This window comes from Gallinula chloropus, assembly GCF_964237585.1.
Source record: "Gallinula chloropus genome assembly, chromosome: 5".
In the NCBI taxonomy this organism is placed as follows: domain Eukaryota; kingdom Metazoa; phylum Chordata; class Aves; order Gruiformes; family Rallidae; genus Gallinula; species Gallinula chloropus.
Window position 1 is genome coordinate 79442830 of NC_140090.1, and position 26269 is coordinate 79469098.

General features: G+C 45.1%; 1 protein-coding gene across 10 annotated transcripts in view; it reads left to right on the forward strand.

Moving 5' to 3' along the window:
- DOCK1 (dedicator of cytokinesis 1) overlaps nt 1-26269 on the forward strand; it is a gene marked incomplete at its 5' end in the record, with an annotated part of 301045 nt that overhangs the window by 196481 nt on the left and 78295 nt on the right. For all 10 annotated transcript variants that reach the window (XM_084265218.1, XM_084265212.1, XM_084265214.1 and 7 more), the window contains 3 exons: nt 18717-18795; nt 19431-19531; nt 23288-23346. In XM_084265218.1, the coding sequence (XP_084121344.1) occupies nt 18717-18795; nt 19431-19531; nt 23288-23346 (239 nt within the window). The remainder of the gene's footprint in view (nt 1-18716; nt 18796-19430; nt 19532-23287; nt 23347-26269) is intronic.

A 26269-nucleotide genomic window follows, 5' to 3' on the forward strand; every position in this document is an offset into this window, starting at 1 on the left:
TCTGGGTCAGCACATCAAGCTGCCTTGATGTTTCCAACCTCTAAGTTCACCTAGGAAACCTCTGTGGGATTGTGCCCCTGGACTGGGCACTGGTGAGGCTGCACCTCGAGTTCTGGGTCCAGTTCTGGGCTCCTCACCATCAGAAGGACATTGAGGTCCTGGAGTGAGTCCAGAGAAGGGCAACCAGGCTGGGGAAGGGGCTGGAGGGCAAATCCTCTGAGGAGCAGCTGAAGGAGCTGGGGGTGTTGAGCCTGGAGAAGAGGAGGCTGAGGGAAGACCTTCTCCCCACCTCCCCTGGCCTGCCAGGAGGGTGCAGAGAGGTGGGCGATGGTCTCTGCAGCCAGGGAACAGGAGATGGGACAAGGGGCAATGGGCTCAAGCTGCCCCAGGGCAGGGTCAGCTCAGATGGGAGGGAAAAGCTCTTCCCTGGCAGAGTTGTGGGGCTGTGGCACAGGCTGCCCAGGGAGGGGCTGAGTCCCCACCCCTGTGTGTGTTTAACAGAGGGGAGATGAGGTGCTCAGGGATCTGGTTTAGCACAGGACAGGACGGTTGGACTCAGTGATCTAAGGGTCTTTTCCAACCTTGTGATTCTGTGATTCTTTATCCTGGAAGTTTCTTCAGTGCTCAACCTTTTCCTAAAGTGTGAACATCAGTTTAATTTCTAAGTCCCCTCCAGCAGTTATTCCACAGACATACAGGTGATAGACCCGAGGAGAATAAACATCAGCCTCATGAAAACTTCCTGTAAAACTGTTACTACTCATAATTGAGACAGATCTACTTCAACATATAAGAGCTGAATAATGATTGCAACGTTAGCACGTATGTTTATTTCACCTTTCTCATATAAAGAGATGGATCAGGCAACATGTATTGCATTATCAAATTATCCTGAGAACTGGAGCGTGTTGCATGTGAAGCTTCAGTTCTAATAACACTGTGCCAAATTAGCAGGAATGAATAGATGCTGAGTAAATAATCCTGTTTTGTTGTTACTTTCTAATGGATTTGTTGATAGGAAACAACTTTTCTATCTGTTTACATCAGGATAATTTGATAACCCATTTGTATTATTTAAACTGCATATTTGGTGAATGCTGAAGCCAAGTCATTTGTAAGCCCAGCAGTATGTGGGAACTGCTCTCCTAAAGTGTTTTTTAAATTGCTTTGCTTGCAGCTACGGGCTTTGCCATAAAGAATGATTCCTCCTCCTGAAATTTCAAAGCTGCAGGAGTGGTCATAGAGCTGAGAAAAGGGACAGCCTGATGATTTAAGACTATTTAATGCCCTGCTTGTTGTGGAACAGAGTGCTGCAGACCTTACTGGTCTAGCAGAACGTATCACTGCAGTTTCTTAATGCCCGAAACCAGGAAACTGATTTATCACCTATTAGGTCTTATTAGATCCCATTCAGAGGGAAAAAATGAACTGCTGGAGCTGGATGGCAGAAAATTAATTTGAAATAAATGTTATATAGTCAGGCTTCTTCAGTTCTTTTATCCAAGGCGATCTCTGTGGCTGGAGAGCTGGTTCTCCACGTTGGATGCAGTTTCTTACAGAGAACTGTGCATGCACGCAGGAATACAAGGATGATGTAGGATTGTCCATGTGAGACAGGTGGAGCTCTGATGTGAGTATTTTATGTATCTATAATCTGGATTTTTAAAAAAACCAACACCTTAACCATGCCATAACATGCTTTCCTTGCACATCTCCTTTGGTGCATGCAGTGGTAAAGGAGAGGAGCTGGCAGGTAGAAGGGCAGCTCTCACATCATCTGGGGTGGGGGTTTAAGTGTAGGGGTTCATTTCTTCCAAGTGCACTTCTTCCCCAGGAAAAGTCTTGGGGAGCCACTGAAGATATTTTCCTTCAGTTCCAGAATTTTATGAATTTAAATCTGTTTAAAAACAGGGTTGCTTGGATAGGTGGTTGCCTGCTAGCTGCTAGCTAAATGTGGGGCACAAACCCAGGCAAGGCACTTGGTAGTTTTTACGAATGATATCCTGCTGAGTTCTCTTCAGCAGTGGTCTTGATCTCCATTTCCTTACTGGTTTTAAAACGAAGCTTATAAACATGGGTTGATAACAGCAGCAGAGCAGATTGTCTGGAGTGAGCAGCTTTAGCTGCAGAGGCTGGGAGGAGGAATGTGGGGGAGAGATGATCTTTTCTTCTTCTCACCCCGCTTTTCTTTCAGCTTTGCCTTTTATTGCTGTTATTTTTAGTTCAGACAAAGATGCCTTCAAATGCAATGCAAGAGCTGTCCCTCAAGTCAAAAAATGTAATAGCAAACTGCCAGCAATGTGCTGGGCTTTTACCCCATGTTTGCCCTTAGAAAGGACACCCCAAAAGCCCTTGGGAAGATGTTAATTCTTTGTTGGTCCACGTGAGGAACTGGGTTGGACTAACAAATAGTTGGCTGGCTTTGAAATCTCCTGATCCAAAGAGGACCTGGGGGTCCATTGGAAATGAAGGACACTCACAGACTCCTGAGTGCAGGCCCACCAGGTTTTTGACCATATTCCCCTTCCATGGGGAGTCTCAGACAAGTATGTCCCTGCCCTCCTACTGCCGAGGTAAATAGTCACCTCTAATGGACACATGGGCAGCAACATGCCTATTGACTGTTCTTTACAGGAAAGGAGAAAATACTGGACTCAGCTAGTGATGAGATGGGGAAGCACAGGTTTGCTTCTCACCCTGACCAGGCACACTCTTCTGGGTGGTGAGACTTCTTAAAGAATGAGAAAATGAGGTTTCAGTTATTGTCAGAGACAGCAGTGAAGATTACCTGTGCAGTTCCAGGTGAATGAATGAGGTTTTCTTTATTCTCTGTTGGCTTCTACAGCCCCCTTGCAAAGCCCAGGGCTCCGTTCTGTTCAGTCTTTGCTAATTCATATTAAAAAAAGACTTGTGTTGTCTCCAAGTCAACCGTTTCATCTTCACAGACAAACTTTTTTCAATATTGCACAAAAACCTTTGTTTATTCTCTGTCCATGCTCATTAACCTGCCAGTGCCCAATGAGTTACCCCTTCCTGCATGTCCCAGGATGTCCAGTGAAATTACCAGTGAGGTTTTATTCCCTATTCCAGGCCCAGCCATCCCTGTTGATTTGCCCTGCCCCTCCATCCTTACCACACCCAATACGATGGGCAGGTGTGGTAGCTCAGAAATGGTGTATAGTTGGCCCAGTGCTCTTTAATTAATGCTCATATTAATTTAGGCAAAGCGACATGCTGAAATCTTCTTCTGATTTCCAGGCTTTGCATGGGCCTGTCCCCATAAACCTGCCTTTTAAGTGAGTTTGAAAGAAAACCAAAATGACACCAAAACTTATGTGAGGAACAAACCAGCTTAAACCCCCCCCAGAAAAACCCTGTATTTACCATAACTGGGAAGCCTGAGCAGAACTTAATTTACACAGCCATGATCATCCAGTAATTCTGATTTGTCACAGGCAAATATTTACTTTTTGGACTAATTTAAAACCCGTTCGCTGAGCAACACACAAATTAAGAACAAAGTGGCGTGTTGATCTCGGAATGCCTAATTGCAATTAAGATACTGGCTTGCAGGAGTAATACGTGTAGGGTTAATTTGGACCACGAGTTGTTTCTTCTGCCTTTGTGTTTCCCTACAGTTAATTTCTCCTGCCGTGGCACAGGGAAAATAACACTTATCCGGGCTGTAACGCGGTGTTTTTAATGAAAGTCCTTTTAATGAGGCTGAGTAACGAAGGGCTTGTAGCATGGCTTGTTGACTAACAGGGGATTAGATACATTTGCTCGTTCCAGGAGGGGTGAGAGGTTCTGAACAAGGCTTCTGGCCCTGGTTGTGAGCCAGCAACTTTGCTAAATTCATTTATTTCTGATGCAAATTCAGTTATTTCCGATGAAAACGTGAGCACTTGAAGAGCTGCAATCACAGGAGGTCCCTGTGGAAGTCTGTGGTTCTTCCTTTTTTAGTGGCGTTTGGCTCTTAAACATTTAATGATGTCTTGGGAGTAAAAATACTACAATTTTGTCATGAATTCCAAATTTGAGTGAGTTTAAATTAAATGAGCCTATTCCCCATGATAGGGACAGCATCTGAGTGTGTCATCATCTGATGCTCTCTTATGTACTGAGCTAAAGCACAGCTCACGAGGCTCGTTAGCACCCTTCCTTGCTACATATGGGGTATAGGGAGTATATAACTTTTAAGTATTCATAAAGTGAATTGCAGTATAGCAGATTGAATATTAAGATTGGATATTAAGGTAGATACAGCTAAAAAAATGATACTAAAACCCCTTTCACTGTTTCCCCCAGTAAAAATTCGATTACCTGATCTAAATAGCAAAGGGGGGGGGATGAGGGGGGACTGTTCTTTCCAATAAAGCTGGAGAAAAGGCAAAGGCTCACAGGAATGGGGAATCAGCTTGTTAAAGGGTAGATAACGGGACGACAAGGGGGATGGGGTGAAGCTGAAGGAGGGAAGGGTGAGATGAGATATTAGTGGGAAGTTCTTTGCAGAGAGAGTGGTGAGGGGCTGGAACAGGCTGCCCAGAGAGGTGGTGGATGCCCCATCCCTGGAGGTGTTCAAGGCCAGGCTGGATGGGGCCCTGGGCAACCTTGTGCAGCTCCAGGCCTGGAGGTTGGTGTCCCTGCCTGTGGCAGGGGGTTGGAGCTCTGTGACCCTTGGGGTCCCTTCCAACCCAGACCAGTCTGTGATTCCATGATTCCCCAGTCTCTCTGGCCCGTTGGTGTGATCAAATCCAAACACATTTTTCAGAATTGCATGTTCATGCTGTAATGCTAAAGGTTTCTGACTGAAACCACTATAAATTGCACCATACGTTCAGTATCTCTTGGATATGGGTTTTTAGCTATTACAGTTTGGGCATTGCTGAGGTTAAAGCTGAAATCACATAAAATCTGGACAACGTGTCCATGCCATTCTGCTTTGAATTTGTCTGCTATTATGTGGGAAAAATCTAGAAACCCGTGGTGTTTACCTTATATAAACCTTTGACAAATCCTCTAGCCGTTTGGTGTTGGCCTATATAGCTTCTTGCTTTTGCCAGGCTTTCCATAATATCAGCTGCAGATGGACTTGAAAATGCTGGCAAGTCTTCTCTGTGCGAGCATCAGTACCCTTTCTAAAAGCAGCATTTTCCCTGCCCTTCATGAATCACTGCAATGCCTGCATCCCTCTCTCCATCCAAAGGCTCCTGCTGTTAGTCCCTGCATCTCGCTCAGGTCACTCCTATCTTATCACTGCAGGCTCTTACGTGGAGTTGGGGCAGCAGAGTCAGGAAAATCCAAGCAAGCCTTCATCCTCACAAGATCTGCTTGGGCTTTGATGGTCTGGGCCTCTCCTGCACTCTGGCTATAACCACCAGAAGCCTTGGATGTTCAGTGACCACCTCGCGGCTCTGAAGTCGGTGTTGTAAGACCTCACATGTACGTTACTGTGTATGGACTTGGTGTGAATCAGGCATCCTGGTGCCATGAGGCTTAAGAGAGTTGTGGTCCTCTAGAAGCTTCTTAGAGGACAGGTCACTAAGAAGATCTGTTAGTCAAGTTTTTAGGGGTTTTTTTGTTAAAAGCAGACATTTATAATTAATCTTTAGGCAAATATGATAAGAGGGGTGGTGGAACTTGAAGCTCTGAGTAGTTAAAATCTTTCTGAATTAGAAACTTGTATTCCTACAGGAATGAGTAAATTTAAACACCATGAAGTCCTTGAATTTGTATCAGAAATAGTGTGGCCAGTAGGTCTGGGGAGGGGATTGTGCCCCTGTGCTCGCAAGTGGTGAGGCTGCACCTCAAGTGCTGGGTCCAGTTCTGGGCTCCTCACCATCAGAAGGACATTGAGGTCCTGGAGCGAGTCCAGAGAAGGGCAAATCCTCTGAGGAGCAGCTGAGGGAGCTGGGGGTGTTGAGCCTGGAGAAGAGGAGGCTGAGGGGAGACCTTCTCCCCACCTCCCCTGCCCTGCCAGGAGGGTGCAGAGAGGTGGGCAATGGTCTCTGCAGCCAGGGGACAGGAGATGGGACAAGGGGCAATGGGCTCAAGCTGCCCCAGGGCAGGGTCAGCTCAGATGGGAGGGGAAAGTTCTTCCCTGGCAGAGTTGTGGGGCTGTGGCACAGGCTGCCCAGGGAGGGGGCTGAGTCCCCACCCCTGGGTGTGTTGAACAGCTGGGTAGATGAGGTGCTCAGGGATCTGGTTTAGCACAGGACAGGAATGGTTGGACTCGATGATCTTAAAGGTCTTTTCCAACCCAGTCGTGCTGTGATTCTCTGATTCTGTGAAATTCAGCTCTTTCCAATCTGGTGATGTTTCAGTAGCAAATAATCCGCCCTTTCACCCATCACATGATGCTGCTTAAGATCAGGACAGCTTTGGATGTTACTACCTAAGAGCATTTTATTCAGCTGGGTTTTTCTGGGTGGGAAAACCTACGAACTTTGGGGCTAGTCTGGATTTTTCCTCCCTCAGTTTCTACTGCCCATATCAGCCCGTAAAATAATTACAGCCTACTCAGAAGCTGCTGGGTTGCAGTGCCATTGGCAGTATAAATTATCTGTGTAGAGATAGCCAAAACGTGTAGTTCAGGCCAGAGGAGAACGTAAAATGAGCATAAACGGTGCATAAATGTTATGTGGGCTCTTTGCCCAACTATTCTTTGACCCAGTCCAGGAAAATGGGTCCAGTGGCGTCGATTTTGTAGCGAAGTGAGTGGCTGTCTGTCCTGTCCTTGCGAGGCTCAGAAATACATTCACAGCACAGCCCCGGGTTAACTGCGCTGGCGCTGCCGCGGGGTGCGTCGCACCAGCTGCGCGGTGGGATTTATGATGCTCTGGTTCACTGGTGTCCAGTAGGGCTGCTGGAGTCAGGGATGTGTCCAAATTAGGGTCATTTCCAAATTCAGAGTGCTGGGGATTGGGCAGAGTAAACAGAACTGCATTGATGTCGGGGATGCGCTTATTATCGAATCACAGAGCTGTAGGGTTTGGAAGGGACCTCCAGAGCTCATGGGGTCCAACCCCCTGCCAAAGCAGGGTCCCTAGGACAGGTTGCACAGGTTGGTGTCCAGACAGGGCTGGAATCTCTCCACAGAGAAGGAGACTCCACACCCCCTGGGCAGCCTGTCCCAGGGCTCCCTCACCCTCACTGGGTAAAAGTTCTTCCCCATGTTGGTGTGGAACTCCCTGTGCTCCAACTTGCAGCCATTGCCCCTTGTCCTGTCCCCACAGACACTGAGCAGAGGCTGCCCATGTCCCCCTGTGTCCCACCCTTCAGCTATTGATACCCATTGATCAGATCCCCTCTTAGTCTTCTTCTCTCCAGGCTGAACAGCCCCAGCTCACTCAGCCTTTCCTCACAGGGGAGATGCTCCAGGCCCTTCATCTTCGTAGCCTCCTCTGGACTCTTTCCACGAGATCCCTGTATTTTTTATCCCAGGGAGCCCAGAACTGGACACAATACTCCAGGTAGGAGCTGACCAGAGCAGAGTAGAGGGAGGGGATCACGTTCTCCTACGTCCAAATTAAAGCAAACCTACACTCTTAGGAAGGGTTCGATGTATGGCAGCCATACCTCGGGGTGCTTAAGCTGTCCAGCAAACTCAGCTGTCAGAAATAAAAGTCTGGTCTGTCTGAGAGATGGGTTTCCAAGCTACAGGTTGTATTTCAAAAGCTGGATAGTTCCCTGTAGGTTTAAAAATTCTGTATCCATGCTGTAGTGTCTTTAAGAGCTTTCTCAGGACCAGCAGAGAGAGGGGAATTAAAGTACTGCAGGAAAGAAACTGCAGAGAAATGTATTTCTGTCTGGAAGATCCAGTTGCAGGGTATTTGGTGTGTGATGCTCCAGAGATGAACAGCCTTTCCGACAGAGTGGGTATGCTTTGGTGATGCTTCTAAGCTTCCCCAAGCTGGAGGCAGCATTGCCAGGGGTTCTCTGTCCCAGAGCAGAGCAGAGGGGCAGCCGTGTTGGTCCCGCTGCTGGGGATGCAGCCCAGGACCTGTGGGGCTTTCTGGGCTGCCAGTGCCTGTTGCTGGGTCAGGTTGAGTTTCTGCTCAAGATGAATTTGGGAAGAAAGGTAAACGTGAAAAAATGTCAAGTTCAGATTAGATGTTAGGAAAAAATTTTCACTGAAAGAGTTGTCAGGGCCTGGAACAGGCTGCCCAGGGAGGGGGTTGAGTTCCTATCCCTGAGTGTGTTTAACAGACGGGTAGATGAGGTGCTCAGGGATCTGGTTTAGCACAGGACAGGAACAATTGGACTGGATGATCTTAAAGGTCTTTTCCAACCCTGTGATTCTGTGACTCTGTGATCCTTGTTGCCCAGCACCCCCACATCCTTCTCCCCAGGGCTGCTCTGAAGATTCATAATTGTGTTTTATGACTTAATTAATACAAAAACTTCCTTGGCAAAAGCTTTGTCCCATTGACACACTTGGACATGTTTTGTGACCCCGATTACATTTGCCTCTGAGGCTTCAACTTCAGCAGGCAGAAACTAATTACCAGCTGTAACCTTCCCAGGAGGATTGGTCTGCCGGAGCGAGCGCCAGATCCTCCCTTCCCCAGGGCTGCACACCGCAGCCACCTTGCACAGGCGCTGCTTGTTGTGGTGCAGGAGATACCTGCTTAAAGACCATGAATCCACCTGCTTGAGGTGTTGGACATGTCACTCTGCTGCCCAGCAGTTCAGCTGACATGTGCCAGACTTACCTAAGAGCAAACCAAGATGGGTTTGAGTGTCCATTTCCACTGTGGTGTCCAGTTCCACTGTGGTTTCTTATGAGATGTTTCATTTTTATCTGTGGTGTTATTCAGCCCATCTGAATTGGAGGAAACCCATGTGTCATCGGGATGGGAGGTGTGTGGAGAGGGCAATTGGAGGTAGACAGTGTCTCTCTGACACTCAGGCCCCACCTGGAGTATTGTGTCCAGTTCTGTGCTCCCTGGGATAAAAAAGACAGGGATCTCCTGGAGAGAGTCCAGCAGAGGCTATGAAGGTGATTAAAGGACTGGAGCATCTCCCCTGTGAGGAAAGGCTGAACAAACTGGGGCTGTTCAACCTGGAGAGAAGGCTGAGAATCTGATCAATGTTTATAAATATCTGAAGTGTGGGACACAGGGGAAAATGGCCAACCTCTTCTCTGTGTCTGTGGGGACAGGACAAGGGGCAATGGCTGCAAGTTGGAGCACAGGGAGTTCCCCACCAATCTGTGGAAGAACTTCTTCCCTGTGAGGGTGAGGGAGCCCTGGGACAGGCTGCCCAGGGGGTGTGGAGTCTCCTTCTCTGGAGAGATTCCAGCCCCATCTGGACACCAACCTGTGTGCCCTGTCCTAGGGACCGTGCTTGGGCAGGGGGTTGGACCCGATGAGCTCTGGAGGTCCCTTCCAACCCCTGTGATTCTGTGATCCCCAAAATAAGCGACATGCCAGGAGAGAAATAGAAGTCTGTATATGTTGTAGTGTTATTCTCTGCCCAGCAAACCAGATTTTTCTGCTGTATCATCAGCTACTGTTCCTGTGTGTGATCCCTTGTACTCAGGACACGTTAATTCTTTCCACAGGAGCCAAAAATCCTGCTAATAACCATGGAATGGATGGGCTCCCCATGGGCACTGTGCTGGGAGGATTTCTGTTCCTGGCTGGTACTGCAGCATCATACTGAAGTATTTATTCCAGTCCTGTCTCCTTGCTACAAACAGTATCAGACAGGAGCCCAAAAGAGAAATTAAAAGAAAAGCAAAGTGCTGATCTTGTCCAGAGGTTAATAGCTGGGTTAGGCGAGCAATAGTCTGTACAGGAGACGAGCTCTGTTCTCGTCTCGCTTCGCTCTCTCCCTTACATACCCCACTGCCTTCTTAAAACGTTTTGTGTCACTTTAATATCTGAGAGCCACGCTTTGGATCAAATGCAGGCTTACCTAAAGCTCCAGTAAGGTATTTTTACTTTAGCAGCATTAGTGATCCCTTCACAAAGCTGGCAGCTGCAGGAGCATCCTCTGGACAGCACAGCAGAGCAGCTGCTGCGGTTTAGCGCTCTCAGTGATTGCCAAAAATCACATTTTAACCTCTTTGCAGGGAGTCAGTTCTTGTGGGGGGTTGTTGGGGAGGTGGATCCCAGTTTGGAACAAAGTTCAGCTCTTCTGGACAGCGTCCTTGTGTTTGTGAGTCATGGTAGATAGATGATAAAAGGAATAGGAAGGCATAGGACTGTGGGGACAGGAGAAGGGGCAATGGCTTCAAGTTGGAGCATGGGAAATTCCACATCAATATGTGGAAGAACTTCTTCATGGTAAGGGTGACAGAGCCCTGGGACAGGCTGCCCAGGGGGTGTAGAGACTTCTTCTCTGGAGAGATTCCAGACCCATCTGGACACCGACCTGTGTGCCCTGTCCTAGGGACCCTGCTTTGGCAGGGGGTTGGACCCGATGATCCCTGGAGGCCCCTTCCAACCCCTACAGTTCTGTGATTCTGTGACTGGAAGCCACAGAGTTTTTTCTGAAAGTAGAATTTTTTCAGCTCCCACAGAAACTTTCTGTCATCAGGCATCACGAGGAGCTTTATGTTTTGGGTGATGGACAAAGAGAAGGGACCTCTCCAGCAAACTGAGTTGCTGAGCACACCTGATTTATGGCCCCAGCAGCACTGAAGAGGTGTTAACCTACCCTTTGGACACCTTCCTTGTCTGCAGACTGCTTTTCTTTCTGTTATTAGTATTCTGTGATGAACCTTGATAAAGTAATTAAATACCCCCAGGAGAAATGGAGATTATTTTTCAGGCAGCATTATGAGGTTTGTTTAGCCAGCTGCTTAACAATTGATTTCAAGATCGATGAAAGTGCCAAAGAATTTGAAATGTAGCGAATCGATTCTATTGATTTATCCATAATTACCTCAGGTCGCCCTCATCTGTATTCACATCTGGGTATCCATGGAAATGGGTAAGGTACAAGGGACAGTGCTGTCAGCAGGAAAGGAGGGAGGTGCCCAGGCTGTGAACTGAGGTGCTGTCAAGTGTTGGAAAACCTTTTACCAAATTCAGTCAGAACCTTCATGCTTTCCTGGAAAATCTGCCTGGGATGTCCTTTCCCCCTCTTCCCATGAGTTATTCCTCTTTGTGTTTTCATTGTTACTATTTCTCCAGACTAAATAATGCTTTAAGCTGCAGCACAAGAGGGAGAATCCCATCTGCTCTTGTATTGACTTTTACCACTGTGAAAACCAGCTGAATTCCCCCTTTGAGTCAAGTCAAAACAGGAACTTAGATGACATCTTTGAAGAGACTCCCCTCTTGGGTTGTTGATAGCCTGTAGGCATCTCCTGTGCAGGGGATATCAGCAAAGACATCTTCCTGCTCAGTTTGGAAGGGGAGAGCTTGGTTTGGGATCTGTCTGCACTCCTGGTCACTGTTGGGTGTAGAATCATAGAATCTTTGGAGTTGGAAGGGACCCATAAGGATCATCAAGTCCAACTCCTGGCTCCACACAGGGCCAAACAGCCTGAGGAGAGATCCAGCAGCCCTGGCCAGCAGGCTCTGACCATCTGAGAGCCCATGAAGTTCTCCTCTGGTGTCACACTTGCTTGGAAGGATGGTTTTAAGCCAAGAACCTCACTGAGGATGAGGTGATGATATCTGTAGCGTAGGAAAGAGTTTTTACATTCTATTGAGCAGCACATTGTAATGAAAACTGCCTGTTTAATAGCTAACCTGATTGCAGAGATTTCCAGCAGCACTACAACAAATTACATTTGGTTTAAATTATAAGATCTATGGCGAGTTTTTGCCAGCTACCATAATAAGAAACAGCCTCTCTGAATTCATTGAGTCGCCTTCCTTCAGAGTATTATCTTGTGGGTTAGAGGAACGCTAATGCTGCCTGCTTGCAATAGATGCTGCTTTGCCAGTATCGTGACCTTAGCTAAAAACTCCTAAATTAAATTGTCTTCTCGCATTTCCATTAGAAAACACTATTTCCAAGCTTTTATTTCTCTGTCATAAAACTCTCTAGGTGGTAAAATTTAGTACTTAAGGTTATATCTGAGGCTGGAGTTACGTCTTAGATAAAATTTCAGGAGACAATCTTTACTGGTGCTTTTGAATGAGAGTTTTGAGGTCTCCCTTCCTGAAAGTCATCAAGAAAACACAGCCTTGACTTCTGGGCAGCAGTTGAGAAAGGGGCAGAGTGAGGCGGGCAGACCCCACCACAGGAGTTCTGGGCTCCTCACCATAAGAAGGACATTGAAGTCCTGGAGTGAGTCCAGAGAAGGGCAACCAGGCTGGGGAAGGGGCTGGAGGGCAAATCCTCTGAGGAGCAGCTGAGGGAGCTGGGGGTGTTGAGCCTGGAGAAGAGGAGGCTGAGGGGAGACCTTCTCCCCACCTCCCCTGCCCTGCCAGGAGGGTGCAGAGAGGTGGGCGATGGTCTCTTCAGCCAGGGGACAGGAGATGGGACAAGGGGCAATGGGCTCAAGCTGCACCAGGGCAGGGTCAGCTCAGCTGGGAGGGCAAAGTTCTTCCCTGGCAGAGTTGTGGGGCTGTGGCACAGGCTGCCCAGGGAGGGGGCTGAGTCCCCATCCCTGGGTGTGTTTAACAGAGGGGAGATGAGGTGCTCAGGGATCTGGTTTAGCACAGGGCAGGAACGGTTGGACTTGATGATCTTAAAGGTCTTTTCCAACCTTGTGATTCTGTGTGATTCAGGCTGTCCAGAGGACTCCACATCCTTGGAGGTACTCAAAACCCAGCTGGGGACAGCCCTGAGCGACCTGCCCCCCAGTTTAAGCAGAGATCTCCAGAGGCACCTTCCATCCTCAGTGTCCCTGTGCTACTGTGACTCCACGCTGAGCCCATTAAGCAGGCAGCTGGGCTTCAGGTGGAGCTGCAGGTGCTTTCCTTGCCAGGAAGACCCATCGATTTTAGCACGTGCCTGAGCTGGGCTGTGTATCAGCACAGATCCACCCACCTGCCAGGTAGGCAGAGTACCTCTTTAATGACCTTCAAAGGGACTCTAAATCCACACATTTTTTGGTTTGGGGTATTTTTTTAATGCTGATCATTTCTTTAAACATTTATCACTTGCTTTTCCAGCGGCGTAACGCTCTTGCCTCTCCATTCCAACAGGATTGGTGTGTCAGTTTTATTTTCAGGGGCAGGGTAGCTGGACTGCAGAGGTGGTTTGTCTAATACCACGTGGTGCCTGCTCAAGGGTTCCTGTTATTGGTAGTCAGCCCACAAGCTCGTCCTTCAGAAGAGAGGAACTCACAATTATTTTTCATTCATCTGTCCCCATTGTTTTAGAGGCCACGCGGCGCGGAATGTGAATTAGGAGAGAGGTGTCAGTGATTATAGATAATATGCTAAACCCCTTTCTGAAATATTTATTAGAAAATAGGTTAATAAAGCGACATGGTGCACCTGTGCCAGTGTGGAGTAGACATGATGAGGAGATTATGCTAATGTGAGTATTTAGTAACGAGTCTTCATTGGGATTACTCTGTGCTATTATCGTATCCAGCCCAGGAATTGTAATTTGAAAGAAAGCAAATTATTAAGGTTTTTCTTTCTTTTTTTTAATTTTTTAAATTTTTTTCAGTCTTGCCTGCCCTTTAGCCTGATGAGTTAGAGGATATTACAAAGAATATTACGTTTTTAAACCTATTTCTTGGTTTCTTGGGTTGTTTTTTTAAAGAGTGAGTGGTGTAGACTGGACAGCAATATGCAATATTTGTGTATCATATACAGAAGTGTAGAACAAAAAGGCTTTTGGAAACCTTCACCAGGGCTGGGCAGTTGTCAGGTCTGGAGATGTGAAGATGAGTGAACAGCAATAATATCACCAGAAGAGAAAAGAGAGAGAGAATTTGAGAAGAGAGGAATTTGAGAGATGCAAGGAGGGCAGATTCCTTCCTGCTCACTCATTGCAATGATTTTGACTTTCATTTGACTTGCACAACAGAGATGTATGAGGTCACACTACGTATTCTCTGTGGTCCATGCTCAAAAGAATTAGACATTCACCATCCTGTGTGCAGTGCAAGTAGGGAAGTGGCTATAGGAGTATATTAAAGCACAAGTTTTTAGTCATACCTAAGTGAGGAGTTTTTTAAAACTTACCCCTGCTTTTGCAGCGCTGGGAAGTTGAAGAAGAATTGGAAGGTGTTTGAAGTGATTGCTGTTTAAGAGCAATAGCTTTGCTATCCGGGCTTTAGTGAGCGTTTGCTCAGGTTTGGGTGTTGCTTTGGGATTTCAAGGTCTAGGGCTGTTGTTTCATACACAGTCTGACAAGATAAGAGTAGTCTGTCTCATATATGCACGGTGAATTTGTCTCCCTGAGAAGCAAAAGCTCAAGCATGGAAAGCATGATGATGTGCAGGAAGGCTGATCAGCTGCAATAAAGCATTCATTATCCCTCCATCTAAATTAACTGAAATGACATCATAATAGTGCCTTTTGTAACCTCACTCCAAATCCCCTCTCTTCTATTGAATTATCAGCTAAACCTAAATTATTTTAGGCTGTGTCTGTATATCCTTGTTTAGATAATTAGTCTGTCATTAGGGAAGGCGCTTGTTCGTTCTTTCATTCTTCTTTTCTGCTGTTTGCTGAAGGAGGAACACTGAGGAGTGTGTTTGCAGCCTGTATTGTTTCATATGTTCTTGTCAGAAGTATTTTGCCTAAGTGCTTATAGTGTAAATCCGAATCCCTGGGTACTAGAGCTAACTAAATAATGCACAAAATGAAATAGACTCTAAGAATATTTCTACTTTTGCAATCTCTCTCTCTCTCTCTCTGGATTATTTCTTCAGGAAAATCTTTCTGCAGAGGCAGTTTGATTTGTCTGTGAGTGTCACCCACTGACAGAGGTGTGTTGCGGCGGCGTGTGGCTCCCTCCCAGCTTTCCCCGTCTCCTTTAGCTTTTGCAGATGCTTTCCAATGATGTGAGAGGCTGAATGAAAGAAATTGGGGCACAGAATATTTTTAAACATGAGTGAATAAGCAAATCAGGGCACTTGACTAATTATAAGAGAGGATGGAGGAAGAAAAGCAGACTGTACCTGAAGAAGAGAAAAATAAATTAGCTGTTTTGGCACAGTGACTGCTGTTACACTTACACATCAAATCCCTTTGTCCCACCTTCATTTATGACTGCCAGTTGAAGTCTAGATTTGATATATATGAACAGCCTCCTGAACCCAGTGAGATGGGTTGTAGGAAAAAAGACCCTCTCTGCAAAGGTGAAGTTCCAGAATCGAGCCATTAATTCTTGCCCTGTTTGGGGAGCAATCTCTAAGCCTGCAGCCACGAGCCAGTTAACCACCTATGGGCCTGTTGGAACTGATCAGTAATCAATAATGCTCAAAATACCCAGAACTCAGTAGCTGCAGTTGAATTTACCTCATTGCTTGAGTCAGCAGAGTGTTAACTGGGCTCCTCGCCGTAAGAAGGACATTGAGGTCCTGGAGTGAGTCCAAAGAGGGGCAGCCAGGCTGGGGAAGGGGCTGGAGGGCAAATCCTCTGAGGAGCGGCTGAGGTGTGTTGGTAGCAGCTGGTTTCTCCAGTACATAACTGCTCTGGTGGGTTATTCCACCTGTTCTGAAGCCTTCAGACTTCACAGGTGATGACATAGTAGTTTGTAGGTTACAGCCAAGAATTCATCAAGCAGAATTTTTTCTCTATCCCAATGATCTCTTCAGGGCTGTAATCTTTCTGTTTGCTTATCCATACAGTTGAGTTCCACACCAAATGGGTGAAGCAAGGCCAACCAACCATCTTATTTTTGCCACACATCACTATTTCCCTTGTTATTTCTTCTCATTTTTTCCCACTGAATGCAGCACAGGACAGTGTTTGACTATTCTGGGCAGAAATACTTACCTTTTCCCTCCTTACATCCCCAGGTGATGGAGGAGTACTGTGACAACATCTCTCAACTCTTGTTGTCCCAGTGTGCTATACAACTTGCTGCTAATTGCCAATATTTTAGTATATATTCTTAAAATTAAGTTAATCAGATAAAAATCATCCCAATCTTTTCTGTTTTCTGTTGGCACTGAAGGAGCTAGATGATGCTGGCAAGCGCTGTGAGCTCAGCCATGGCAGGGTCATGCTGGTGACCTCAGTTGTTCCAGGAGGGTACAGTACTTAAATTGGTTGCTGATGAATCTGCTTCATACCGTCCCTTTTCCCCAGTTAAATCTGGGTTATTGGGGATGGATCTTAGTGCTCATGTACCACACGAGTCACGTCTCACTTTGTGAACCACAGGGCACGTAGGATCATCTAGGTTGGAGAAGACCTTTAAGATCATCAAGTCCAGCCACGATCTGGAATGGTTATATTTTGACTTCCCTCATGTTGTAGTAAAGAGACTGTCGATATTTCCAGCAATCCTTTCAGTACTGATTGAAACAGGCACAGCATCCTCATTGGCTTACATCAGATCTGCCACTGGAGATACACTGAGAATAAATTGTGTTCACTGGGACAGGAACTGGGCTTTCTTCCCTGACGCACGCTGCACTTGTTTTACCCAGTGATGGAAGGACTGAGCGTATCATCAAATGAAATCAAAATTGAAAGGGAGGTTTGAATAATTCAGAAACCAAGACTGATTTCTCTCTGCATCTCTTCTTTTGATGTTCTTTCGTTGGGGGCAATACCTGCCTTCCTAAAGCTGCCCAGTTACTGGGGCAGCACGTGGGCTGCGAGAGGAGGGTGGTGTTTAATTACCGCTGCATGTTAACGGATGTGCCGTGGTTGGGTCCTTTCCCAGCTGCAACGTACAGTCGATTCTGCATTATTTGGTCTTTATTGGTATTCACTAGAATTAATACAGGGGAAAAATGAGAGTTACAATTTAAAGAAAAAATAATGGTATATAAAGTAATGAGATTGTTCCAGAGCTTAATTAGATGGAGCAGATTGAATACATTACAACGATGTCTTGAGGCAACATAATTAAATTGTAGGCATAATCCTCCCTGTATTGGAACCGATTTTATCTTTGTAAGGCAAGGAGCCTTAGATGGTCTTTCCTACTACGTTCAATTACTAATTCTTCTAGGAAGACTTAGGGATTGTGTAGTATTATCAGACTTTAAAACCACAAAACAAAACCGGGGTATAAGTCTACACATCAAACTGATGGTAGTCTGATTACATGGGTGACTTCTCTTTCCATCTTAGTATGAGCTATGGCCCAGGAATTGAATCGTAGATGTAAATTACGTGCATCTGCACTGTATTGTTGCATATGCTGAATTCCTCTCATTTATTAAATCTCCTAATGAAGTTGTTTCCAAACTTACACACTGACAAAGCTAGGGGTGCGTAATGCACAGGAGGGGGTTCCTGAAACATGTCCCTGTGTAAGGTGGAGGCGAGTGTGGAGATGCCTGTGGCATCTTAGCTACAAGGAGTAATATTGTAAAACATATGACTGTAGACCTGTCTATGTGCCTGGGTATTTTATCTATACTCTTTTATATATCCTTTCATCTTTTAAATTCCTTTTTTGCTTTTTCTTTCATAAACTTCCTTTCTATTTTAGCGTTGGGTACTTTGCTTCTCCTTTACGCTCCTGTGGGGTTGACCCGACTACAGCGCAGACACATCCCCAGGGTGTCATAATTCCTGCCTTACTTTAGTAATTCCCTATACATAAATAAACTCTCCTAGCATGGTGATGCCCATGTGTCATCTAGAGACTTCCCTTCTCTTGAGTTACCTAACATTTAACTAAATATATCTTTTTTTTAACGAGAGATCACTAGGTGTCTTCAGTTCAGTAGAAGACATTTCTAACTGCTCCCAGTGGTTTGGTTTAAGTAATTTTGACATTTGTTTGTCAGCCTGTAGAAAGATTAACATTGTTATTTGCTCTTTTTAAATATTGCTGTTGGTGGGGAGAAGTAGCACGTGCCTTTTTCGTTGCTGGTACTTTCAGAAGCCACGTATCTACTGCAGTCAGCTCAGAAGACAAGCTCATTTGTCTGGGCATAGCTGGCAGTTTCCTAGCATAAATTTGAGGTTTTTAGGAGGAATCTCAATGTTTATTTTGTAAATGGAGATTAGGGTACCAAAGCATAATATGTTTACTTTTCAGCACCATGAATATGTAGTGACCTACTTATACTACACCATTTGGTTTTATTTTTAAAGCTTCTCAAGCCAAGTCCTGGTGCAATTTAAGAAGCATTGTGTTCAAAAAGGTGATAAACTACACCAGGAGCTAAACTACCAGTTTAGAACAAGAAGAGTGGACCATGGTTTGGAGAGTGTCCTTCAACAGCATTTTTATGTGAAATACTCTTTACCTCATGTGGTGAAAAGTTGGTTTAAAAATTGTTAGAGTTAGAATACAGCCAAACACAGCTCTGGGTACATACAGCACTCTGATACTATAACTTTAAAAACATATGTACTTTCTTCTAATAAACTGAGTTTTTAATGATCTCTTGATTATCATGAGATAGTTTAGAAAGAAGTGATTTTATCCAAAGCCATGTGTTTCTGCATATGCTAATTTACTTGATTAATTTTGAGAACATCTGCATATAATTCTGTACACTTAGCAGTGGTGAGATCACACTGCTTTTCAAGTAACAGCTACAAATCTTACTTTCCAGACAGGCTCAGGTTTTTTTGTCTAATTGGGATGCCAAATGTACAAAGGTACCCCAGAAGAGTGTGTAATTATGTAATTTTCTCTTGATCTTTCAGAGTCTTCCTGCGAGCAATTAATCAGTATGCAGATATGCTAAACAAAAAATTTCTTGATCAAGCCAACTTTGAGTTACAGGTAAGAAAAAAACACCCCTGTTTTGGGGACTGATGTTAATGTTGTAATAAATTTCTGCCCCAGACATTTTGTTTTGGTGTGTATGTCGTGGCGAACCCCAGGACACCAGTTCACCCAGTTATTTCAGGCTCAGCAGGTAAGTACTGTTCATGTCTTGTGGGTCTCATCCTAGAACAGCACCAAGTCTTACCCAGAGCATCCTAACTCCTTTGGGTGAACCAAAAAGGGGGTGTCACCCCCCTTTCTGCAGCAGCTGCGTCAGTAGAATTATTGCCTGAAACGTGGACCCTGAGATGCAGGTTTGGTGCCCTGCTGATGAGAAACAGATGGGTTAAGGCACTTGCTGAGGATCTTCTTTGGGTTTCCCCACCCCATATTTATGTGTTCACATTTATGTTTTAATCATCAAAAAACTATGGATAAGGAATTGTAGCTGGGAAATGTTCCATGGAAGAGTAAACACAAGGAGGTGTACTCAGAGAATACCAAGAAACACTGTCTCTGTGGTGTCGGTTATTTTCTCCTTCAAACATTTATGTGCATAATTTAGATCCTTCTGAGTTGTTTTGTAGGTGTGCAGAAAAACATTTCAGAGAATTAATGGTATCTGTTCTTGTCATTTTGGGGGCTTTCAGCTTTGGAACAACTACTTCCACCTGGCTGTTGCGTTTCTCACACAAGAGTCTTTACAACTGGAGAATTTTTCAAGTGCTAAAAGAGCAAAAATACTTAACAAGTAAGTCCTATTTGTCATCTAAATCATGGACAAGAACTTGAGGTCTATTAACATAATTTCAGTTTAATTCCTTAGCTAAATCCGTTCAAATTGAGATGCAATCATGGTATAATGAAAGGTTGGTTTTAAAAACATGAATCAAGTATTGCATGTGTTTCTACCCTTGAATCAAGATCTAAATTACATGATTCATTACTGATGAAGACAGTATTTTATACTGCAGGATGTTCATAAAGTCAAGACTTTTCAGAAGTATTAACATCTTATAAAAGGGAATTTTTAAATCACTTTAGCTTTGTGCTTATTCTAATCTCATTTTACGTGCGCTCTTTATTGCTCTAATCCCTGTCGGCCTTTTAGAGTGAATTTCTGTAACTACAGCCAGTTTCACTGTGATATCCCCAAATAATGGGTTTGTATCACTGCAGTCTTGTATGCTTTCCTGGCTAAAAGGGATTACACTGCCTACCTCTGAACAGGGAACTTGAACTACCCGATTCCCATTTAGAACCCCCCAGCAAACAAAACCCATGAAAGCAAAGAAAGACTGGAAATAAAACCAGAGCATGGATATTGAGTTTAATGTTTGGTTTTCTCTTGCATTTCATTGGGGTTCCAGTGTAGTGGAAGTGCCACTTATTAATTAACTAAGCACTGGGCACTGAAAAAAGCCAGTTGTGTGTGTGCAAACGTGGTGTGTGGCTTCTCAGGCTGTGTTGTAACAGTGGGAAGCAGCGCCTGCCAAAGCAATTTGTGCCCATGATCAGTCCAGTCACTGAGTTAATGGGCAAAAATGAGGGGTTTCAAAGCCAGGACCCCCAAGCACGGAGATCTCAGGCTCCTTCTGTATATATCTACATAAAGACATCCTGTATCACTTCGCCCTCTGAAATGAAGCCTTTTTGTACTTTATTATGATGAGAGAGATCAGAGTGAGGACGGGAAGAGTTTGTCACTGCTGCAGCAAGATGTGATTTATAAAAGGCTTTTTTTTCCTTTAACAGTGTGGGTAGCAGGCTTTGACCAGGAAAAGACAGGGCTTTAACATCCCATCTGCTTTTTTTGTCTGGCAAGGAAAGTTTCACCCTCCAAACTCATCCCCTCCATCGTGAATTTGGAGGAGCTTCCTTTGGAAACTCTGCTTTACCTGAGCCTTGAAACAGAATTTTTAAGCCCTGTGTGATCTAATGTACCTACGTGTGGCTCGTGGGGGCTTCCTTGATGAAACAGGAATATTTACAAGTTCAGTGGAAAAGTGATGGCAGGCAGAGCTCAGGCAGTCGCTCCTGTGCTATAAATATTATAAATAACATGGTAGTTAGACATGTGCAAGAGGAAATCAAGAGGGTTTTGTAGAGCCAGGTAAAACTTGGTCTCCCTGGATTTATAATTCAAGGAACTAAATAGTTTTGTAGGAGATGGGATGAGTGATGCAAGATGTCTTTGGTAATTAAGGATGCTTGTGCTCCACTGAGAGCAGGGGGATCAGAGCCCTGGCTGCCAGCGGTCCCGCATCTCCGTGCGGCGCCAGTGAGCACCTACAGCAGCGTGTTAGGTCAGAGCAGACCCAACCTAAAAAACCCAACAACTGAGCTGTAATTGGCCTGGAAATCACATTTATGGGCTGATATTCCTCTTTGTAAGGACGGGAACCTGAGATGGAGATTCTCCTTAAGTGATTTTTTTTATATTAAACTGAGGAGTAGATCTTGCTGGAGAAGTTCAAGAAATCAACAGCCATTTCTCACTGCTAATAGAAGTAAATAGATTAAGTCATTTGAAGTGGTTACTTAATGAAGTTTGCTAAATTGTAAATCTCTGTTTATAATGTTTTTGCAAGTTGTTATTTTCAGTTTAATCATGTTTTGGAGAGAGAAATCAAGACCATAAATTCTTCAAGGTGCAATAGCTGTATGGTCTGGAAGCACTGACTTTTATTGCTGTGTGAAGCCACTGCCAGTTCTGTGCCAAAGGGATGTAATTAATCAGTTAATTCAGTATCACACTCACCCATCTTTTTAAGTATATATTTCAATTAATATGTCAAATATTTAATAACTAAAATTTAATTATTGTAATTTGTGGGTTTTGCTAAACATTGCATTTAAGCATTAGATAATAACAGATTCTTAATGATGCAGAAGAATCTTTTTAATCCATATTAATGACAGGTTATCTCTATTATCCCACAGAAATCCCACAAGTTGCCAGATATTACCATTTTGCTCATCTTGTTATTTAAATAATGGTCTTTTAACATACAAATATTCTGTGTAGCAAATACATTCTTGGAGCTCATTATGGTTCTGATCCTGTCATTAACGAAGGCAATAGGATGTTTTCCATTCATTAAGCATTCCTGGTATTAATGTGAAGAGAGAGTGGAATAATAAAATGCCCTGATGAGAGATTCAAGATGTTGGTGCCACCAAGTTTGCAGCAGAGCAGAGGTTTAGCAGCAGGTTTAGCAGCAATGCTGAAGGATGGTGATTGTCCCTCTCTACTCTGTCCTGATGAGGCCCCAGCTGGAGTCCTGTGTCCAGAGCTGGGCCCCCAAGACAAAAGATGTGGGACTATTGGAGAGGGGTCAGAGGAGCCATGAAGATTACTAGAGGGCTGGAGCAGCTCCCCTAGGAAGGGAGGTTGAGGGAGCTGGGCTGGTTCAGCCTGGAGAAGAGAAGGCTGTGGGGGGACCTCATTGCAGCCTGCCAGTCCCTAAAGGGAGCAGAGAAACAGGAGGGGAATCAGCTTGTTAAAAGGGTAGACAGTGGCAGGACAAGGGGGATGGAGGGAAGGTTGAGATGAGATATTAGGGGGAAGTTCTTTCCAGAGAGAGTGGTGAGGGACTGGAAGGGGCTGCCCAGAGAGGGGGTGGGTGCCCCATCCCTGGGGGTGTTCAAGGCCAGGTTGGCTGGGGCCCTGGGCAACCTTGTGTAGCTCCAGGCCTGGAGGTTGGTGTCCCTGCCTGTGGCGGGGGGGTGGAACTCTGTGATCCTTGGGGTCCCTTCCAACCCATACTATTCTGTGATTCTATGATGGGCTCCCACCCAGGCTCATCAGCTACCTGGGACCACAGAGTTTTGATCTAGGCCAGGCTGGACACCAAAATCCCACTGGAACATAGAAGCCTCCTCTTTCTGGTTTTGCACATCAAAGTAGAAGATGTCACAAGATGTTCCTTGTTGTATTTTCTAGGACAATGCTATGCTAAGAGGGTGTATAAAAATAAAACACAGCCTTAGGCGGTGAAGCTCTCTGTTATGCTTCCTCCAGCCGTTAGAAAACGCTCACAATTAATCTCAGCAACCACCCATGTGTCCCAAAGGACAGTTAGGTAATCAGAAAACACAGCAAGAGGAGGTTTTACACGGGTGAATGTTCTGTACGTGTCCTCCCCGCGGTAAGCGTGGCTGCAGGAACAGGAAATCGCTGTCTCCTCAGGTAGGACTAGTAAGACAAGGTGAGGAACAGATGCTGGTGAGGCTTCTGGGGTGGGCAGGATGGGCCAGGCGGCCTCTGTGTCTCCCTCCCTTGTAAAAGGGACGTGCAGTGAAGTTTGGTGTTGCCAGGCGCATCCATCGCTGAGCTGGGGAGGGAGCCTGTGCTCTTCCTGTGGTGGCTCAATTTGGACAACCCACTCTGTAATTCCAAATGGGTTTGAACGCTGCTCAGGTATTGAAATGAGAGGTTTCTGCTTATTGGTATTAAACTCTTATTTTGTGGGGTTTTAATGGTGGTTTTGTTTCCCTCTTTAAGGTACGGGGACATGAGAAGACAGATCGGGTTTGAAATCAGGGATATGTGGTATAATCTGGGTAAGTAGCCTGAGCTCCTGTTGCTTAAAGCTTTCACTCAGTGCTTATATAAACCAAGTCAGAGATGAAATGACCTTGCTTCCTCTTGAAATCATGCCAGAAGGCGTTTGAAAAGCAGGTGATTAAAAAAATAAAGCCACCTCTGTGCACTTACTTCACTGTCTGAGCAGATACAGTGGTTGTGTCCCCTCTGGTACTCCACAGTATTCAACCACGTGCTAAATAAAAAGGAACCACTGTGGTGATAGCTGTTATATTGTTGTTTTTCACCTTAAAATATATATATATGCACCTCCCACCATGTGTACACATAGGTATACACACACGTATGTATGTGCAAACGTATGTGTGGATGCAGAACCTGGAGCTGGAGCAAATCAAACACATCCAAGGGTTTTATCAGTAATTTAGCCTGGAAATTTGGATTAAAGTCTGATTTTCAGTCTTGTTTGGCTGCGTGGTGAGTGACTCAGGAAGATCAGTAAAGAATGGGAACTTGGGTGTCCCTGGAGTTCGTAGGTAAATTAGGTATTTCTGACTATCTCAAGTCTGTGCTGTTCTCTGGGTATGATTTAGCTATAGGGGGATTAAATTTCGTGAGAAACTGAATATTTACCGTGACCTGGGTGTACTCATATGCCAGATTTCATTTTCCTGAGCTTAACAGCAGAGACACTTCAGCTCATCCGAGTTTTATCAAAAGTTCCTTAAGTTATCAGAAATAAATGCATCTGCCACTTCACCTCTATCTCTGTTGTGGCTGAAACTTGGGGAAAAAAAAAAATCAGTGTATATATAAAGAAGGGAATACCAGGGGTTCATAAGTATTTGATATCCCAGTTTGCATCTGCTCTGCTGGAATGATGAGAAAAGGCTTCTGAGAGCAGCTGAGTTCACTTTTTATTAGGAGCATCTTTCGTGCATTAAATGTCCAGAGAAGAGATGAAAGCGTAACCCACACCCCATGTGAGACTTGACAGACAGCTAATAAACCCAGTGGTGTGCCTGGTGCTGGGTCATCCAGCTCTGGCAGCCTCTTTGTCTCTAATTAGTCCTGCTACCTTTGTTAACCCTTCTAGCACCTTTCCCTCTTAATTTTTTCTGCTTTTCCTGGAATTTACTGAGAGAGAAAAGGCAGCACAGAGAGATACCCACCTGGCTGCTCTTACATGAGAAGGTTGTTTTATTTAGTTTGAGGAGTGTGGAGTGCATTGTGGTTTTTACTACTGCTGCTGCCAGTAGTAAAGTTGTTTAGTTGCTCGAGGGTTCAGCTTTTCACCATTAACAGGGTGATGATGATCGTTTCCCCTGGAGTTCTGTGAATCGATTGGCGTGAGGGGTGGTGTTTTCTTCAATATTTCTTTCAGTGCTGTCATGGAAGCCTTTTATTTTTAATAGAGGTATTACAAACGGAGATTATCTGGGTAGATGACTTCCTGACCTCCTCTAGCTTGAATGTCTGTGATTCTGTAAGTGACTGGGATCATTAATGCCAAAATTTCACATATTGAGGGAAGGCAGCAGATTGCTGCTCTTCCCAACAAAAGCTGCAGGAGAAAGGTAAATCGGAGACAGGACCCTGAGGGCCATGAAGATGCTCAGAGGGCTGGAGCACTTTGCCTATGAAGAGAGGCTGAGGGAGCTGGGCTGGGTCAGCCTGGAGAAGAGAAGGCTGTGGGGGGACCTCACTGCAGCCTTCCAGTCCCTGAAGGGAGCAGAGAAACAGGAGGGGAATCAGCTTTTTCAAAGGGTAGATAATGGCAGGACAAGGGGGATGGAGTGAAGCTGAAGGAGGAAATGGTTAGATTAGATATTAGGGGAAGGTTTTTTACAGAGAGAGTGATGAGGGGCTGGAACAGGCTGCCCAGAGAGGGGGTAGATGCCCCATCCCTGGAGGTGTTCAAGGCCAGGTTGGATGGGGCCCTGGGCAACCTTGTGTAGCTCCAGGCCTGGAGGTTGGTGTCCCTGCCTGTGGCAGGGGGTTGGAGCTCTGTGACCCTTGGGGTCCCTTCCAACCCACACCATTCTGTGATTCTATGATTCTATGACCCAAATCCAAGGTGGCCTTGTACATCTCACAATGAGCTACTTGGTTTTTCTCATCTCCCTTGTAATACAGGTAGTCTGAGCTGGTCGCATTTGACTTCTGGCTCTTCCCCAATCTCATCTCTGTCACAGCATCGATAAAGAAAGCATTCTGAGTAACCACTGCTGGGGAATCGGTTGGGAGGGGGGGCACCTGGCACTGTTATCCTCAGATTTGCTCTGCATTACTCAAGTTATTGCTGTATATGTTCAGAAACAAAATCAGAAGTGAAAAGCTGTAATTCTCACATACGCTTCAGCGTATAATTTTTACGACTGTGCCATTGTGCGTAAGATATGATGAAGCCAAACAAACCCTGACTTCTGATTTATATATTAAAGGGTATGGATAAGCCTGGAAAGTTAATATTTTGTCTCATCAGGGTTTTGTCAGTAAATGCCGTGATTAACGTACAGTGCCTGCTGAGCTGAAACTCCCCTGTTGGGAACAGTCCTTTAGCTATAACACACATTTAAGAGTATAATTTATTTCCTGAAACTAAACAGTAAAATAGAAATTGTAAAAGTTTTTCCCTTTCCTGTGTGTTTCTGATGCCGTGGTGGCTGCACTATTTAGACCCTTCTACTTTTGTGAGTAGAAATAAAGAGCATCAATGGGGAAGAGCAACACTAGGTCACACTTTAAATACCTGTAATTTAGGAAGAAGTTTTTTTGTTTTAAACAGGGAACGATGTAGAAGAGATTCAGCCTGAGAAACTTTGTATTTTGATCTTGTCCTGCTTGATACCTGGCTAGATTTGATCCTGAAGGCTCTAGATTTGGGTGCGGTGATGCTGAAGTGGTGAGAGTGGCTTTGGGGGGAGCCTGGTCCCAGCA